The 12,630-nt window shown below is 34.8% G+C and overlaps 1 protein-coding gene and 1 long non-coding RNA gene across 2 annotated transcripts in view; one reads left to right on the top strand and one right to left on the bottom strand.

The window, feature by feature from the left end:
* Positions 1–3,679: 3,679 nt before the first annotated feature.
* Positions 3,680–5,820, bottom strand: LOC122139665. Its single transcript, XR_006156478.1, has 3 exons — positions 5,754–5,820; positions 4,207–4,542; positions 3,680–3,887 (listed from the first exon to the last, which is right to left on the bottom strand). It is a non-coding gene; the product is annotated as an uncharacterized LOC122139665 (long non-coding RNA).
* A 2,335-nt stretch (positions 5,821–8,155) lies between these two features.
* The window catches only part of LOC122133868 (integrator complex subunit 10), a 17,797-nt gene continuing 13,322 nt past the window's right edge, over positions 8,156–12,630 (top strand). Inside the window, exons 1-6 of the mRNA XM_042738822.1 lie at positions 8,156–8,418; positions 9,404–9,471; positions 9,556–9,659; positions 10,459–10,598; positions 12,201–12,282; positions 12,393–12,533. Of these exons, the coding sequence (XP_042594756.1) occupies positions 8,290–8,418; positions 9,404–9,471; positions 9,556–9,659; positions 10,459–10,598; positions 12,201–12,282; positions 12,393–12,533 (664 nt within the window). The 5' untranslated portion in view covers positions 8,156–8,289. The remainder of the gene's footprint in view (positions 8,419–9,403; positions 9,472–9,555; positions 9,660–10,458; positions 10,599–12,200; positions 12,283–12,392; positions 12,534–12,630) is intronic.

Below are 12,630 nucleotides of genomic sequence, written 5' to 3'. Positions count from 1 at the left end.
GAAAAATTGATTAATATTCTTTGTTTCTCAAGAATTGACTATTGCAATGCTCTCCTTGTTGGAGTGTCCAAATCCTCTCTTAAATAAATTGCAATACTTTGCAGAAATCAGCAGCTTAGAATTTTAACTGGGGCTAGGGTGGCGACCCATATAACTCCTGTTTTGAAGACATTGCACTGGCTGCCTGTTAAATACCGTATAGATTTTTAAAATTTAATGCTTACATATAAGGCTCTGCATGGACTCGCTCCACAGTACTTGGACGATCTTTTAACATCTTACACGCCAACTTGCAATTTACGCTCTTCTCAGCACGGTCTCTTGAGCTGTCCCCAAAACAAGGTTACGATCCAGGGGTGACAGGGGGCCTTACTTCATATGCCCCAAAAACTGTGGAAACTCTCTCTCCAACTGACATTAGGGTTGCTATTCTTTAGCTGTTTTTTAAACCTTGCTTAAAACATTCTTTTTTAGGGAATCTTTTATTTGATTGTTCTGTAATCTATCATTCTTTTGCATTATTGCTTTGTATAATATCTTGTGCTTTATTGTTGTGTTTTTTCTTTAATGCAGTTTTCTTGGACAGCGCCTTGAGAAAGTAATTTTTAAAGGCGCTATACACAATAAATTTATTATTAGTATTACCTATGTTTCCTCTTATTGTTAATTAGATTCCCCTGTGTATTTCGTTGCAATCTTTATTTTCTCCTCCCCATTATCCTATGTTTAAAAGCCCCAGTCCTTTCAGTTTGTGTTTGTTGGAGTTTGAACGTCAACCACTGTGTTTTCTGTGTGCCTATCTGCCAAGTGGTACTTCCTGGACTATTGTTGGGGAAGTTTGACAGAATCTCAGACCGAAACAGTTTATTGCGTGTTTCCCCTCCGTTTTGTTTCCGTTTTTCTCCCAGTGTTTGTCTTTCTGTTGTGTCCTATGGACCCCCTCCTTCACCCTGAGTTCATCCTCCTTCTGCTAAAGCAGGGGGAGAAATCGCTCGAGGGTCATACCAGACTGTTACTGGCTATGGCCCATTTCACCAACTATCCGGACGACACACTTTGTGCGTTCTATGACGCTAGCCTCAATACTGCGTGCAAAGCGCCATTGTCCGAATATGGCCCTCGAGTGGAATTCACCGTCTTTGTGGAGTGGACGCTGGCGAGAAATGGATCTCCATTCCCCACCAGTCTGCAGGAGTTAATTGCCAGTGTTATTTGTTGCCAGGATCAAAGCCGTATGTATAGAATATTTTTCAGAGTGCATGCCCGAGCCCACCGCTGACAGAGAGCCAGAGCCCACCAAGACCGACGAGCCATGGCTAGAGAGAGCGACAGAGCTGAGGATCGCTTTGGTCTGGCGTCGACCATCCTGCGTCTCGGGACTCAACTCCTCTGGCTTCACTCGTCCCTCTGTCCCTTCGGCTCCGTCAGGCTCCTTCATCCCCTCGGCTCCACCTCAGTCATCTGTCACTTAGGTTCCATCACGGTCTCCTGGATCCACATCTTCGCGTCTGTCGCTGGCACCATCTTCTCTGCCTAGGACCTCTGGATCATCCCCGTCGCCCATGTCTCATTGGCTCTCCGTCTCCGCCTCGGGCTCCTCGACCATCTGGTCCACCACCATTGGTCAGCCCCCTGGAGTCAGCGGCCATTCCTCCTCCATGGCTCCTTCCTCCGTCGGCTCCACCGTGGGTCGACATTATTGCTGTGGCCTGGGTCCAACTGAATCCTCCTGCTCCAAGCCCCATTTGTCTCCTCCCTGGCTCCTCCCTCCATTGTCTCCTCCCTGGTCACCGCCTGTTGTCCTCCTCCCTGATATCCGTCGTCCTCCAGAACCTTCTCCTTAGTTCCAGTAATGTCATGCCCCTGGACTGTTTTTGTTGTGGTTTTGCTCCCCATGTGTTCCGTGACCCTGTTAACTAGTCATTCCATGCACCTATGTTCCTCTTATTGTTAATTTGATTCCCATGTGTGTTTTGTTCTTCCCCATTATCCTGTTTAAAAGCCTCAGTCCTTTCAGTTTGTGTTTGTTGCAGATTGAACGTCAACCCCTGTGTTTCCTGTGTTCCCGTCTGGCAAGTGTTACTTCCTGGATATTTTGGATTAAAAGACTATTGTTGTTTGTGTGCTCCTGTTCTTCTCGTTCCTCAACAATATGGAAGTGTGACGAATATATAATTTACATGCATATTTATTTATTCTTATTAATGTATTTATTCTATATACAATTTATTTTTATACACTGTATTTTAATTATTCTGTATGCATATTTACTTAAATTAATTTTATTTTTGTTTTATTTATTTAGCAGCTTATTTCATATGCATATTTATTTATACTATACTATTTATTTTAAATGCTCATTTACACCCTTTATTTATTTAATTATACTGTATTCCAATTATTCTACTTACTTTATAAGCACACTACTCTGTTTTATTTATTTTATATACATATTCTTTTATACTCTTCATTTAGTCATATTTTATTATTCTGTTCATTTATATGCATATTTCATTTATACTATTTATTTTATATGCATAATTTATGTTTTCTTTATTTTATTTTCATATTTATTCTCTCACAAACACACCAAGACTCATCATGACTTTAATATTTTCATTTTAGTGTCAGGACAGTGGTGACAGTGTTATGACAGCAAAGCAAATAAACGCCTTGTTTTTTTTTGTTTGTTTTTTTTTGCTTGTGGCAGCACCAGGGCAGAGTGTTTTTATTAAAACCACAGATGCTTGTTTATCAGTTTTTCTCTCACTACTGTCTCATACTTCAGTGATTGTTTATAAGTTTTTATCTGTGGTTTTAATAAAAACACTCTGCCCTGGTGCTGCACAAGCAAAAAAAAAAAAAAAAAAAAAAAAAAAAAAAAAAAAAAACAAGGCTTTTATTTGCTTTGCTGTCATAACACTGTCACCACTGTCCTGACACTAAAATGAAAATATTAAAGTCATGATGAGTCTTGGTGTGTTTGTGAGAGTATAAATATGAAAATAAAATAAAGAAAACATAAATTATGCATATAAAATAAATAGTTATAAAATGAATATAGCATACTAAATGAACAGAATAATAAAATATGACTAAATGAAGAGTATAAAAGAATATGTATATAAAATAAATAAAACAGAGTAGTGTGCTTATAAAGTAAGTAGAATAATTGGAATACAGTATAATTAAATAAATCAAGGGTGTAAATGAGCATTTAAAATAAATAGTATAGTATAAATAAATATGCATATGAAATAAGCTGCTAAATAAATAAAACAAAAATAGACCATGACCTCAAATCTGTCTAAATGGCTCAAATTCCTATTCAGTTTTTATTATTTTTTTCAATAAAAGTTAATAAAATTAATTTTATTTGCACTTGCTGAATTTTTTTTTTTTTTTTTTTTTTTTTTAAAGCAGAGCGTTTGGTCTGATTCACTAACATCATTTATACTACATCAGGGCAAGATTTTAATTTTTTAATTTGATGTTTTCTGTGCATTAATGTAAATTCTGTCATTATTTACTCCATGGAAAATCAACAACATGCAGGTTTGGAAATTAAGATGTGGAACAAATAATGATAGTTTTTAGGCAAATTATTCCCTCAGTAACAGAAGCAGTTTGTCTATGAACTGCAGATTAATTCATATTATATTTACATATATTCATTGATAGGATGCTTTAATCCAATCTAATTTACAAAGAGGACAAACATAAGTGAATAAAGTGATAAAGGCAATAATATAATACTGTAGGTTCATGAACTCAAGACTGACTTGTGGGTTTGAGCTGACTCTTCTTGTAAACGTAATATGAGATGATGACCAGAACAATAAGAATTACAGCAAGACATCCCAAAACGATCAGAGCCACTGGATGATCTGTGGAAGGAAAAACACAAGACAGAAGCTAAACATAAAAAACAGCTTCTAAATATTCATTCATTACAACAGCTAAATGATAGAAGCCATTTTTAAACATGAAAATATAAATATATATAATTTAAAAAATATATTTTTGATATTTTAATATCAATATTCTGATGACAGAGTTTTTGTATGAAAATATGCAGCTTTTTCTGTGCTGTCTTTTTATCAGTCATTATCATTCATTGGTTCTTTGTTTTTATAAATAATTTGTATGAGAGTGAAATCTTGAGAACATGAGATTATAATGAGTCTGATGAGAGAGTTTCTGTACCTTCAACAATCACCTGAAGATCTCTAGATGTTTCTGTGCCATTTAAGTCAGAGAGAGTTAATCTGTAATTCCCTGAATCTGTTCTGATCACACGGTTTATTATCAGAATCCCATTAATGACTGTCACTTCAGGTCTGTTCTTATAAAGATCACATTCACTCATCCTCATCCTGTCATTCTTTACTCTACAAAGTGGATCATCTGCTGTGTTGTTTATTCTCTTTTTTAACTGCAGGTGATATTTACTAGCATCCAGCACCATCAGCAGATTGAGTTTGTGTCCCAGAGTTGCGTAACAGGGATCTGATTGATTAAAACTGCAGAACCGATCCAGACCTGAAGAACAAAACACACACACACACACACACACACACACAGAGACATGCACACACACACACACACACACACAGAGACATGCACACACACACTGAAATCTACCAAAATCAACTCTAAAACATTTGTATCGGTAAAATATCAATTTTTAAGAATCCCAAAAATAATAATTTAAAACAGACAATTTTAGCATGAACTGAAATCTGAAATGTAATCTACAAAATCACTGAATTTTTATATCAGAAAATTTTTTCATGTGATGAAATGTGAAATTTTAAATTCTGCTATTAAATATAAGGTTCACATGAGCGGTTGAGATGTTTAAACTCCGCTCATCAATCTCATATTTATATTCCAATAATAAATTCTGAGACAGAAAATGCTAGGTACAGCCAAATTCACGCATACTTGTGCACTACTCTGTATTCTATTCTGTACTATGAATAATGTTAGTAGTGTGTTTACACTGAAAACTTTAAACGACCCGATGATGCAGCACTGAAACAGTTGATGAACTGAATCAACACTGAACTGACTTGATTTGAATAATGACACTTTAATCTTTTTAAACTCACTTTACAGTTTAATTTGAATTTGTTGAAGCTGCTTTGACATAATCTGTATCGTATAAAGGTGAATTGACTTGGGACGCACCAGATCACTAAAAACTAAAATAGCTTTTGAAAACTGTAAGGTTATAACACTGGCCTCTTCAATGATGATTTTCAACACTCTCATCTATATTAATTAATTATTCTGTCTACTAAATGTCCAACAGTCAACGTACATGCATCACAGGAGAATTCTGCCATTTTTACTTTAAGAACATTTCCACTAAATTTCACTCTACAGCAGATCAGTGTGATGATGTAATAATTAACATTTGCTGTACCTCTACCATAAGCACTTGACCTCTCCACAACCTTAAACCTAGGCACTACATACATAAATATCATTTCACGTCTTTCCGTTTTTCATTTCTGCTCTAGCTTGTTTCATATCTAGCCTATTAAACCTCACAATGTTTACTATGAACACGTTTGGCTCTGAAACAAATTGCTAGTTATGTTCCTCATTTGTAAGTTGCTTTGAATATAAGCATCTGCTAAATGAATACATGTAAACGTAATTTCATATCTCAAATGGAAAGTCTGCGCCAAGGGTAAAATACAATCTACACAATAAAAGGTATTTTTATAAACAAGTTGACTCACATGCAGCAGTTTGCAGCAGCAGCAGCGGCACAAAGATGAAGGCATCATTTCTCCGAAGTCCAGCAGACCCTCAGAAGAGAGTCAGATCGAGTCTCGGCTCTACTGACACATCAGGATATTACACGACTTTAACAGAGTAAGAAGAAAGAGGAAGTTTCCTCATAGGAGGGAAGACTGGCTGTCAGTCAGCAGTTTACCCTAATACACTTTTCAGTGATAGAGATAACAAAAGAATAAACAAGTGACTCGTAGACTTAGTTCAGTATCTAAATAATTTTTACAGTTCTAAGTCCAAATCAAATAGACTTTATTTTCCTTATCTGTTAAATCATTTAGACATTAGCAGGTTTTAATGAAAGTAAAGACAAACTAATTCCATCACTGATACAGCAGAAAAGCAGAAGTGCAGAGCAGCAGAAGCATTACAAACCACAAAACAGATCATTAATAAAAAATATGCATATGCAATATTTAGTGTAATACCGCAGTACCCAACCTTCAAAACTTCAAATAAAACAGAAGCATCAGGTGCAAAAATATGCATAGAAATAAAATTGGCATCGCATTTTCTTCCCACCAGGCACAAACCATCTATTTCAGTTGCAGTTGGGTTAGCTATATCGAAAGTGTTCTAGATATAACACTAGGAACAAGTATGTAAGAATATCTTCTCGTGAACATCAACATTCAAGACGATATTTTCAGTCGCTGAAACTGAAGCTGTGACAGCGGTGGTTTTCAGACCGGAAGTGAGCAGCAGAACGTGTGAGAATGGCGTTGAATTCAGTTTTTTATATATATATATAATTTTTATTTATACAGTTTTTATATGAAACATAGAAAACAAATAAGTCTCACAAAATGTATACAAAAAAATATACTTTACACTAAAAACAAAACAAAAGAGACCCCCCACCTACCCCCCACGAACAGGCACCAGATACATTGAAAAATATACACCTTAAACAAAGACATACCTATTCAAACATATACAAAACATTAAATAAAACACCCTTTTCACTACCACCATACCAAACGTAAGAGACAACTGCTGAGAATGTGTTAATGCTAATGTAGGGTCAGAACATCCAAGCAAAGCTAATTCAAGATCTGGACTAATATCTTCTCCAAATACATTTGAATACCACCAAAAAATATTCTTCCAGAAATCTCTGGGCAAAACCAAAAAGATGAGCATGTGTGCCATCTGAGCTCTTACATCACATTGACGAGTAAAATGTATTGAGTTTGCAATACATTATGCAATACTTTAAACTGTATAAGTTGTAATCTAGCATTAATAGAGCAGGTATGAATTTGTTTCAGTTCCTCTTCCCAAATCACGTTTGATATATTAATTCCGGTATCATTTTCCCATGCTGCTTTGAGGTGATCTGAAGACACTGCAAAATGAGAAACCAACAAAGAAACAAACCAAATGTGTGTCCACAGGAGGATGACCCCAAAGATCATACATATCACGATCCTGAGGCAAATCCTGAAACTCATGAAAAGAATGTTTTATGTAGTGGCGCACCTGTAAATATCGGAAAAAAAATGTGATTGGGAAAGATCAAAGGTTTTATGCAAGTGTTCAAAAGTGGCAAATTTTCCATCTATATAAAAGTCCTTGACCGTGGATAGTCCCTTGCCTCTCCACAATGAAAATACCTTATCCGACTGGCCAGGCAAACAATTTTGATTATTGCAAATGGGCAGGTGCACAGAAGGACACGTGATGTTCAACACCGTCTTCATTTTTTTAAAAATTGTAACTTCCTTAAAGATACAGGATTAGAAAAAAGAATAGCAGCTAGGGATAAAGCGAGGCAGAGAGACCATTTTAATGGCATTGACCCGACCAATTAAAGATAACGGAAGAACCCTCCATTTATCTATAGAGATTTTTAACTTATATATGGCTTCGGTGAAATTTAGACAGTTTTTGGGAATGACTAACACAGTCCAATGTTCAATGCACACAGACTGAAGTAGTTTAAGACTTTAGATATTTTAATTGAGATGATTTTGGCTCACGTTTAACAAAAACCCACCAATTCTCAACAAATTAGAATACTTCATAAGACTTATAATAATAATAATAATAATAATAATAATATTAAAACATTTTTAGTGAATTGTTGGCCTTCTGGAAAGTATGTTCATTGCTTAAATGTATATTGAATTTGTCTGTTTCTGTTGCACCGGAGTGAATTCGTTTCAAATGCCGTTTACACTCAGTTACAGATCAATAACTTGTTTTCAGTATCTTTTAGTATTTCATAAGTTTGGGACCGTGTTTATTGATGTGTTTAGATGATCTGTATGGGATGACTGAGCAGTAAACAGAAAAAAATACAGATCGATGTCTGCTTCTTTTTTTGTTGGGTTGGAAGAGGACTTTTATTTTGAAATTACCACCAGCTTCCAGGCGGAAGGTCGACTCTCAAGGATCGTCTCGGTTTTTTCAGTCTGTGCTTTAGTCTTTGAACATCTGAAGGGTTTATTATTATTGTACAGCCGTTACCGGGAGCAGATGTCCGCGCAGGGTGACTGTGAGTTCCTGGTGAAGCGCGCGCGGGAGCTCGTGCCGCAGGACCCGTATGCAGCGAAAGCCTGGCTGATCACCGCGCGCACGCTCTATCCCGCAGACTTCAACATACAGGCGAGAAAACATCACACAGCAAGAAACACAATGATTTTAACCCACTGCATATCAGTCAGCATTCTAGTGCAGTGGGCTTCTTTCATTTAGATACCACTGACCGCCAAAATATGATCATTCAGAATTAAAAATACATCTGATTCGTCATTTAATTATGATCATGCTCCTACAAGAGACCTTTATCCTAAAATTAAAGATTTAGTGCATAATTTATTGTATGCTTTGATGCATAAAGATTCAAATTGTACTGTAAATTTATTTTTAATAAATATATGTAAAATGTTATTTGGTTAATATTTGCTTTCTTTGACGTAAGGTTACGTTTTTTATTTTTTTTTAGTAACATTGTATGGTATTATGAAGTGTTATTTATTTAAATCCATTTGCATTGTTTTTTTATTTTTACAGTTGAAAACTATTTTTTTTTTTTCTTCAGATTTATATGTATTTATTTATATATTTCAATGTTTATTTAATTATTTATTTAAATCAAATTTATTTAGTTAAATCATATTTTTTGTATTTATAATTTTTTACTAAACATTTTCTTAATTTATTCTATTATTTATTTATTTACATTTTTAATGCCAATTACTTTATTTCAATTACTTTATTTATATTTTTATGATTTCTTTGTTGTTGTTTTTCTAAATATTTTGTAATTTTATAGAAATTTCTATTCATTAACTTAAATCAAATTTACTTAATCTCATTCTCCTTATTTATTTTTCTTTGCACTGTTATTTTCTAATTATTTCCACAGAGGTGATAAAATGTTTATCTTGAATGCATGCTACTTTAGAAAAAAGCCTCCACTTTGTCTAATATGCAATAAAACTCTTTCTGATTCTGATAAATGTGTATATTAATCATGAGTGTGCATGTGCATATCTGAGTGTCTGCGTCATGCACAGGTCTGTGTGTGTGTTCTGTTCCTGTGTGCACCGTGTGGTGTCTGATGTGTGTGTTCTGTTCCTGTGTGCAGTATGAGATGTACAGTATCGAGCGTAACGCTGAGAGGACGGCCTCTGCCGGCAGACTCCTGTATGACATGTGAGTGTCAGCGCTTCACTCTGGATGTCTTCGCTGCACACGACGGCTGTATGATGTTCTTCATTCGTGTTTCCTGATGCACAGATTCGTGAATTTCCCCGAGCAGCCGGTGGTCTGGCGTGAGATCGCAGTGATCACTGCAGCGTTACGAAACGAAAGCCAGGACAAACACGCACAGTTTCTCAAAGGTGTGTGTGTGTGTGTTAGTATTTCAGAATATTATAGTTTTAGTAATATTTTAAATAGCTTTATTTTTATATTTTCATTAAAAATTGTAGTTAAGTTTGACAAACATCAGTATGAGTTATTTAGTGTTATTTTATAATGTTATAGTTTTTTATTAATATTTTTAATTTTTATTTTTATATTTTCAGTTTTAATTTTGGTTACATTTTTAGTTTAATGTGTTTTTGTCATTTTTATTAGTTTCAGTTGTTTATGTTACTGTTTAGGTTACATTTATTTTTATGTCAATTTTAGTTTCAGTTCAGTTTTAGTTATTTATTTATATATTTCCAACTTTATTTATAAATTTAATAAGATTTAATATTTTCATTTTATTCAAATATTTATTTTATTTACTAATTTATTTACTTTTTTAGCTTGTTGTTTAGAAAAATATATTATTTTCAGTTTTATTTTTCACTTTCTGATATTTATATTTTATTTAATTTTATTTGAGCTTTATTTTTATTTTATTTTTTTTACAAATATGTTTTGATTTTTGGGGGTTTATTTTTAGGTATTTTGTTTTATTTCATTTCTGCTTTATTTCAGTTAACAAAAGTGTTTTTAACAGTTTCAGTTCAGTTTTAGTTTTTATTCATTTCCATCTCATTTTATTGCACGTGCATTGTTTTTGTTTTTTTTTGTGTGGTGTGTTTTTTTTGTGTGGTGTGTTGTGTGTGTGTGTGTGTGTGTGTGTGTGTGCGCGTGTGTGTGTGTGTGCGCGTGTGCGTTCGTGTGTGTGTGTGTGTATGTGTGCAGGTGTTTTTGAGACTCTTCCAGGTCCGGTTCAGTGTAAGATGCTCCTGAAGGCCACAGAACAGTGTTTCAACACACTGGAGAAAGCAGAGATGCTGCTGCTGTTACTCAAGAGGTTCCCGGAGTCTGTCGTTCAGCATGGAGTGAGTCCAGTCACCTCACACACACTTTATTCTCATCTCATCTCATCTTATAAAAAACAACCAGAAATGGAAATAAAAAATATCACAAATATATAAAATAATGCAGTATGAAATTAATCTTTATCACCTCAGCATTCGATTTGATTCTGATTCAGTGAGTCACTGTGTGATTCTGAAAAGATCCATTTCATGTTTTTCAGCATGTCTGTTTATCATTAGTTTCATGTTATGTTTATTGTATTATTCATTTTAAATCCTTGTTATATAAAGCACTTTTAAATTAGCATTCTATGAAATATTCATATATGTATATTAGGGCTTGCATAGACTAGTCCAGTAGTCGAGTGATCTTCAACCACTAGTCGGCGCTGTCGGACATAATCGACTACTCGAGCGTGCATTAACCATAATGCATGCACAGAGTTTGCAAGTACGACATGAATTATAGGATTACAATATTGCGTGTAGCTGTTGCTTTCTTTGACTTTATCTATGTTGCATGTAAAATTAAAATAAGTGATGTAATAATTAGGGGTGTGCCCGAAGCCAAATACCTTATTCAGAAAGGCACGGATAATAGCTTCAAAACGAATAACAGACAAGGAATAATTCTGCCTAAATATTTGGTTGAAGCTGGCACAGTCCGGTGTTTGCTAGATAACAGTTGAGCCAGGGAATCAGCACAATATTATACACAGACCTCTAAAGTCACGAGTGTGAAGTGAATGAATGTAAACTTTATGAATGAAAAGAGTGCAAATCAAACACCGCATTAGTGTTTCCTCTCCGTGCATCTCTCAGAAATCAGAGCTTGGCATGAGTAATATCACCTATAAAATAATACATCATACACGTTATATTATTTGTATATATTTAAAAGGCAATGATTTAAACCTTAGGCTACGATATGATACGAATGAATGGAATAAACACAGCGCGCTCAACAATCAAATAGCCGCGTTGCGCATCTCAGTCTCTCAAAAACCAAAAGTTCTCTCTCTAAAGTAGGCTAATAATCAGCGTAGATACGGATACATTTGTTTAGTGGAGTTTAAAAAAAGACTCGGTTAAAGAGTTCTGCGTAATGAAAATGTGCGCATTGAATTAATTCAGTCGAGTTCAAATGATCACTAAACATTTGTCATGACATCTCTCTGCTTGCATGATAAATATATTTTTAAAAATTAATAATTCTTTTAGTTTAACACGACATACTTGTTTAGTGATAAAAATATATATTCATAACGGTCTTATCAAGTAACTGTACGACGTTCCACCTTGTTTTTTCCGGATGCAGATACAAATAATTTTGTGATTGTTACAGATACAAATACTGTCTGTTACATGAAAATGTAAATATGTAATGTCATAATTATAAAGTTCAGTAGTCGTGCAACCCCTAATGTATATATTGTGTGTAATCTGCCTTGAAGACGATCACTTATGTTTACGCAATGAAAGTGTCCACTAATACTAATAATTTGGATTTGATTTATGGATCATTGCATTATCCTTTGAAAAATAAACTTTTTTTGTAATTTTTTATTTTTATGAAACAAATGCATACCCAGCTTGACCTCTGACCCTTGACCTCTCTTTTAGGTGAGTTTGGGAGAGTCGTTATTAGAGGCGGAGACTGTAGAGAACCTGGACACACCCGTCAACTGCTTCAGGAAGCTTTTCGGTGCAAATTCATCATCTCTTTATCATTTTATATTTGTTTTATGTGCTTTTTTCCTGTGTGAGAATCCTGTATTTGTTGTTCATCTGATGTTGTGTTTTCATCTCTTTCAGTGTGTGACGTTCTGCCGCTGATTCTGAACAATCCAAACATGTGTCTTCCTGTCAGTCTGCTGTATAAATACATGCACAAAGCAGCAGAGTTTTACATATGTTACGTCACACGGGAGCCGTCGGCGGACGGACAGATACAGGGTAGAAGCTTATTCGTTGTGGTTGTTTTTTGCAATTAAACTATGCATACGTATCGTTTCTAAGCAGCTTTACGAAATAAACAGGAAAATAACAGTGT

This window comes from Cyprinus carpio, chromosome B14 (genome assembly GCF_018340385.1).
Source record: "Cyprinus carpio isolate SPL01 chromosome B14, ASM1834038v1, whole genome shotgun sequence".
Classification (NCBI taxonomy): domain Eukaryota; kingdom Metazoa; phylum Chordata; class Actinopteri; order Cypriniformes; family Cyprinidae; genus Cyprinus; species Cyprinus carpio.
This window is presented reverse-complemented; position numbering and strand designations above follow the sequence as displayed.